This window comes from Astatotilapia calliptera, chromosome 18, assembly GCF_900246225.1.
Source record: "Astatotilapia calliptera chromosome 18, fAstCal1.2, whole genome shotgun sequence".
Lineage (NCBI taxonomy): Eukaryota > Metazoa > Chordata > Actinopteri > Cichliformes > Cichlidae > Astatotilapia > Astatotilapia calliptera.
Genome location: NC_039319.1, coordinates 18701668 through 18708564, shown reverse-complemented (window position 1 = coordinate 18708564; position 6897 = coordinate 18701668). Strand labels below are relative to the sequence as shown.

The following is a 6897-nucleotide window of genomic DNA, read 5'->3' as shown; positions in this document are numbered from 1 at the left end:
ATCAACTGAAATGAGAGCAACACCTTTAAGACACTGACGCTCCTAAATAAAAGTAAGAGGGGAAATATGGTTTTTTGTGACAGATCTCTCTGAGGTTTTGGCAGAATTTTTCACCTCAGCATTGTGTAGGAGTTATAACTCAACTCACTTTTTTCTGTCTCTTCTCATGTGTCAGATTGCGTTAGTTTGCATGCCTCTGCACGTACATTTTGTTCCATTACAAATAAGTCACAAAAAAAGTAACTCTAATGCTGCGTATGTTCTCTATCAGAGCATTTCCTTATCTGCTGGTGTCGGAGGGTTTTATCCCTGCTGAGGAGAGCAACAGACGGAGGTGATGCTGAATGAATGCAATATGCTGCAGCTCCTGTATGTTGATATTATCTGTCAGGTATCATTACTTTTACACTAGAAACTTGGCGCTAAAGGAAATCAGCTGTGCAGCCATCCGTGTGAGCCTCCAACGATCTTCTTGTTGCTTCACAATGCAGCATAAAACTTAAACGAACGCTCTGTGATTAAATGTTTCAGTCACAGTTCGAAGTCTATGCAGACACAAATAGATGTGATAAAACAACAAGACAACAGCATAACTGTTGACTGTTACAGTATGTCTTGCTGTAATGTTTAGTCTTCAGCTGCTGGCGTTGCTGAAAAGAAAATGTGCTTCTTTGTGTTTAATATTTGCTTTCAGTAGCTGTTCGTTCGAATACAAGCGAGCGAATGCGCGCGTATATATTTAGGCACATGCTTCTCTTTTGTAAACAACACAGTTGACAACTTGACACGCGCACAGATGCTATGAAATGTTTCAGAGTCGCGCCGAATGTGGGTTTAAGTTCCAAACTGACATTAGTGCGGATATGTGGGTCCCTCTCCCTTCAAATTTATGCTCATCTCTGAGTAAGATCTAACACATCTCCCAACGCAGGGAGAAAACTTTCCGACATCCTTGACATACAACTCAGTCCCCGCTGTTTTGGACTGACAAAGCAGCACTACTGTGACAGAACAAGCGAGCGAGCTAATACGTGCCAGTCAGCTAGGCTGGATAGCGGGAGACGAGTGATTGCACTGCTGATGGAGGTAATTTTGCACAGGGAGGGGGTGCTGATAAATAACAGAATACAAATGCTTTGTGATTGATAAATACTCTGTGACAGCCCTTTGTGTCTGCGGAAAGAAGGCCGCTCTAAAGCAGTGAATGACAACAAAAGCTGCTGCTGTGAAACTTTTCACAGGACGAGCCACACAGAGAAACATGTCCGCCAAAACCCGAGCAGATGAACAGCAAAAAAATTTTTCCAGGAATCTTTAACCATTTGAGGTGGACAGTCTACATAATGCAGCTTTTTGATGTTTAAGGAACTGCATTTATTCACTTTCTGTACTGCTTAACGACTTAAATTGGTCTCATGTTTTGAAAATGAATGCAAAGCTATAGCCAGCTAAGACACAGCTAAGCTGTGCTAACCAGCTAGACAGTCATGATTAAAAACTGACATCAGGATGTAATGAAATCATCTCGTGACACCACAGACTAGCCAATCAGTGGCATGCAGTCTTTTGACATCACATTTTCTGAGCCGAGTAGGTACTAGTGAAAAAAGACTAATACGGTCCTACCACAGCACTGGAAGACATCTGTGCACACTGTGGAGATAGGAGGCCACAGGAGGGAAAGGAGGCTGAATGACACATCGACAGAGTGTGCAAAAGTCTTGAGCCTCCTCCTAATTCTTTGAAAATGTTGCCAAAAATTGCCAAGAAAACGGGAAACGGGTGCAGACATTAACTAGAACATGCACACAAACACAGTATGTAAGACAAAAACAGAGCTTGTGTTCACAGTGTTTTTCCATCCAGGTATGCTTTTACTGCTTTGGCAGTGTGTTTGGGATCATTGTCACGCTGAAAAATGAAGCTGTTGCCAATCAGATGCATTCCAGATGGCATTGCATGGCAGAACAGAATCTGATGGCACTTTTCTGCATTCATAATTCCATCAATTTTGACAAGCTCTTCAAAACCACTGGTTGAAATGCAGCCCCAAACCACAACAGAGCCTCCACTGTGTTTTACAGATTGCTGTAGACACTCACTGTTGTCTGTCGCTCTCCTGACCTCCTCTGTACTTATTAACGATGATCTGAACCAAAAGTTTCAAATTGGGATTCATCACTCCATCTAGATAGGAGGGCTGCCACTTCTTCTTATGTCATCCACTTGTCCAGTTTCCAAAAACGTATAAGGACACCCTGCACACCCTGCAGAGGCATGCATAGTTTCTGACCAATGACTCTTTGGGAATCACTTGTTGGAACACAAATATGATTTTATGTCTGTCAAACTGTGTTATCTTTGGCATTTTTATTAGATTTAACTAAATAAATGGAAACAAATTATATTCTTTGTGACAGGCTGCTAGTAACAAATTGTGTAAAGATTTCAGATGGATTCTTTGCGAAGTTATCTGTCAGTGGTTCATCCCTTGAGTTAAGTGCCTTTTTTATTTTTATTCTTCAGCGATCTATAGATCAGTGATACGTGGCTTAACAAATAAACAAACATTACTTTGATAATGGTCAGGTTGAAGGATTGGATAATAGCGGCTACACTAAAAAAATGTTTGTAGGTTTACGAGAATTTCATCTCTAAAAGGAAACTGGCAATACTTTTTAATTTTATTTGTTGCTTCCCTCATATTGAACAAATATGACAAATACTTGAATTTAGCTCTTGATAAGCTAGCAAACGAGCATTTTTCACTTAAGCAAAGGCAGCCTGTGATCTGCCTGAGATCGAAAATAAACGCTCTGCTGTCAGTCAGTCTCGCTTTCCACCATGTAAATAAAATACTACTTCAAGTTAAACATAAAACTGCTCTGAAATGTCACACTGTCATTTTTCAAGTTTTTTATTTCCAACAAAACTACTATAATAATTACTGAGGTGGTGCCAGTCGGGCGGTTAGCTGTTTCCTCCTGTTTCCAGTTGAGCTAAGCTCACTAACGGTGTGTTCACACCGAACGCGATAGAGGCAGGCGGAGCGTCAGGTTTACATGTAAAGTCAATGGAAAGGCGCGCTGACCCGCGATTGCGGCCCCCGCGAAAATTCGGAAGCGTTTTGGCGTTGCGAAAACGCAAAAACGCCAGAAACGCGCGTGAGTGTAGGGCGTTTCAGGCGTTTGACTCGCGAAAAAATCCACGCGCGTGAGTTTATGTGTTGCATTTTGTGCATACGCGCGTTTCGCCTCCCCCGCTCGAGTTGGAAAAATCTGAACTCCAGCGTAAAATCGCGCCGCGACAACCAATCAGGAGCCTGGTGACGTGGCTGTTACCTAGTTCAAAGGGGCAGATCCAGCCAAAGCCATTCATTCTGCATTCAAAATGGAGGAGAAACTAATCAGTGCTGTGGCAAATCATCCAGAATTATACGATGCTACCTATTATGCCGCCTCAGACACGAGAATTCGTGAAATTCCAAATTTATAAATCAGTTTTTGAAAACAGCACAGCTGTGCTAAATTTGGAAACATTGGACCCTAATGATCAGTAGTTTACTGATGAGGCAGCAGCTCTCCAGGGCAGAAACAATGTTCTTATGTTTCTCCTCCTTCTCCCTGAGGCTCTTCCACTCCAAGCTGGGTCCTTTTTATCCCTGTCTCTCTGTAAATAGTTAGATCTCATATATTTATGTTATTTATGTCCTTTTGTTACTGAATTTGTATATTTTATTCCTGTCTGTCTGTAAATAGTTGATGTCATATATTTATCCTTTTGTTACTGAATTTATATATTTTATCAAATAAACATTTATACTGACAAATGTCTTTGTTCTACTACACAGCAAATATTGGCACCGGACTTGACAAAAGTAGAATTTATTTCATATTACACCAATAACAAAACATACTAATACAGTGGGATGCATAAGTTTGGGCAACATTGTGAAAAGTAATTATTTTCCTGTACAAATCGTTGGTTGTCACAATAAAAATTGTCAGTTAAATACATCATATAGGAGACACACAGTGATATTTGAGAAGTGAAATGCAGTTCACTGGATTTACAGAAAGTGCAATAACTTTAAACTAAATGAAGCAGGTGCATAAATTGGCAACACAAAAAAAGAGGAATAACATAAATATGTAGTGTATATCAATGTGTGTGTCTCCTATATGATATATGTAAGTAACATTTTTTACTGTAACAGCGATTCATACAGGAAAATAATGACTGTGAACCTTCACAGACACTAATAATAAGGTTGCCCAAACTTTTGCACCACACTGTATATAGGAACATAGTGAAGACAAGTTGCAGAGTAAAAAGAGGTTAGTTTATTTTGGAGTAGAGCTCCATTCATTAAGAAAATGTTAAAAAGACAGGAACACTCTTTAGAGGTTTGTGGGTGGCTCTTAAAAGAGCCGTTGTGGGGAAGTCGTTCAGACTTCAAACAGGCTACTCCTTTGGTTGCCAAGACACAGCTCCCTCTGCCGAGAAGTGAGCCATGAACTTCTCCCTCACCAGGACAGCCTCTCTGGAGGAGTTGTTTGCTGCCACACGACCCAGGCCTTGCAACGGCTCCACCACAGCAGGCGCCACACCTCCCACAGCAGGTGCCCCTCTCTCGTCCACACAGCGCAGAAAGTTGTGGAGAACACACGTTGCCTTCACACACTTCTCGGCAATTTCAGGACGGAGCTCCATGGCGCGCCGATACAACCTCCACTGTGAGGAGAGGATACCGAAGGCACCCTCCACTATCATCCTGGCCCTGGAAAGGCGATAATTAAAGACCCTCTTCTGTAAAGGGAGGAGGCGTCCAGGGAAAGGTCTCATGAGCTCACGCCGCAGCGGGAACGCTTCATCAGCCACAAAGACGTGGGGCTGGGCTCCACGGTGTTCTCCACCAGGTAGAGGCTGGTCTGGAGGCAGATGGAGAGTCCCAGCCCGAAGAGCCTGACCAAAGGTGGAGTTGGCCAGGATACCACCGTCGCTGGTCCTCCCGTACCCCCCAACATCAATGACGCGGAAGCGATGCTCTGCATCCACAACCGCAAGGAGAACAATGGAAAAAGTTCCCTTGTAGTTGTGGAACATGGATCCTGAGTTGGGGGGTGCCTTCGTCTGGACGTGCTTCCCATCCAGAGCTCCACAGCAGAGAGGGAAGTTCCAGCGCTCCTGGAATCCCTCTGCAATGGACCGCCAGTCTTGAGTTGAAGGCACAGCCATGAAATCGTCCACTAGACAGTCCCAGATGGCCGTCGCTACCTGGGGGATGATCTGGCTCACCGTGGACACACCGACTCGAAAACTGAACGCGATGGTCCTGAAGGAGTCCCCGGTGGCAAGGAACCTGGACAACAGTGTTCAAAATGAGTATTATGTGTACTTCAGTTACAAAATACATTATAGAAATTACAAAACATGAATCTTGCATAGAAAATTTTGTAAATATAAGGATAATTACATGATATATATTTGGTATAATCTGGAACAATCTGCCGTGATTTTAAACAAATATTCAACTATCCCAGAATTAAACCAGGTCTAGATGTGAAAAGGAGTGAGTATCACTACAAAGGTTAACCCACATTGGTCCTAGTACAAGTTTGATATCAGCAAACACCGAGAGCATACCTATGACACCACAGCCATGCTATCATTCAAACACTGATAACAGCATAAATCGAATTAAATCGGGACCTGATGAGACCGTCAGTGTATCACTACAAATATTGTGAAGTCGTGTCGTACCAGTTTGCTATCGGTAAACACCGAGAGCATTCACTCTTAGCATAGCACATCCATGTTAGCAGTGTATAAATGGATGGTTTAGCATATATTAGCGCAGGTATCATTACAGGACTACCGTATTAAACACTTTTACTAACCTCAGGCAGATGGACAGGCGCTCTGCTGGTGGAATTGAGCGCCTGTAATTGGTGTCTAGGCGGGCAATTCTGGGACCGACGCGGGAAAGCAGGTCCTCAAACTGGCCGAGTGACAGGCGATGATATCGCTGGAATCTGCCGTCATCCAGGCGCAGCTCCTGTAGCAAATGGTGAAACTCACCAAACTGATCACGCGTCTCGAGGACCTGATGGACCCAGGTACGGCGAGGACGTCTCTTACGCCGCTGCTCTGCTCTCCACAGTAAATAAAGAAGGGAGACTCTCTCTTCAAGCGCTAGCTCGACAGCTGCCATCTTTCAAAGATACCGGTCTAGCACAACTTCCTCCCACATCCCTCCCACATCCCTCCCACATTTCCGGTTCACGCGCGTGAAAATATGATATTTTGGGGCGCGAGCGATTTTTCTTGGACACGCGTAGAGGTCGCGAATGTGCAGGCGTCAAGTTAGGGGCGTTTTGGCGTTTTTTCACGCGCCCATCGCGTTCGGTGTGAACACACCGTAACGGTGTGTTCACACCGAACGCGATGGACGCGAATAGAGCGTCAGGTTTACATGTAAAGTCAATGGAAAGGCGCGATGACGCGCGATTGCGGGTCCCGCGAAAATTCGGAAGCAGATTTGCGTCGCGAAAACGCCAAAACGCGTGAAACGCGCGTCAGTGTAGCGCGTCTGGCGCGTTTGACGCGCGAATAAAACCACGCGCGTGAGTTTTTGTGTTGCATTTTGTGCATACGCGCGTTTCGCGTCTACCGCTCGAGTTGGAAAAATCTGAACTCCAGCGTCAAATCGCGCCACAACAACCAATCAGGAGCCTGGTGACGTGGCTGTTACCTAGGTCAAAGGGGCAGATCCAGCCAAAGCCTTTCATACTTCAATGGAGGGGAAGGCTAATCAATGCGGTAGCAAACAACTCGGAGCTGTACGACACCAGCTGCTTTCAGTACCGAGACAGGAATAAAAAGGACCGAGCTTGG

General features: G+C 44.3%; 1 protein-coding gene across 1 annotated transcript; it reads right to left on the bottom strand.

The window, feature by feature from the left end:
- Positions 1-4237: 4237 nt before the first annotated feature.
- LOC113010791 (protein ANTAGONIST OF LIKE HETEROCHROMATIN PROTEIN 1-like) lies at positions 4238-6214 on the bottom strand. Its single transcript, XM_026150001.1, has 3 exons — positions 6206-6214; positions 5901-6106; positions 4238-5362 (listed from the first exon to the last, which is right to left on the bottom strand). Exons 1-3 carry the CDS (start codon positions 6212-6214, stop codon positions 4465-4467), a joined length of 1113 nt encoding a protein of 370 aa, XP_026005786.1. The 3' UTR covers positions 4238-4464.
- Positions 6215-6897: the final 683 nt, after the last annotated feature.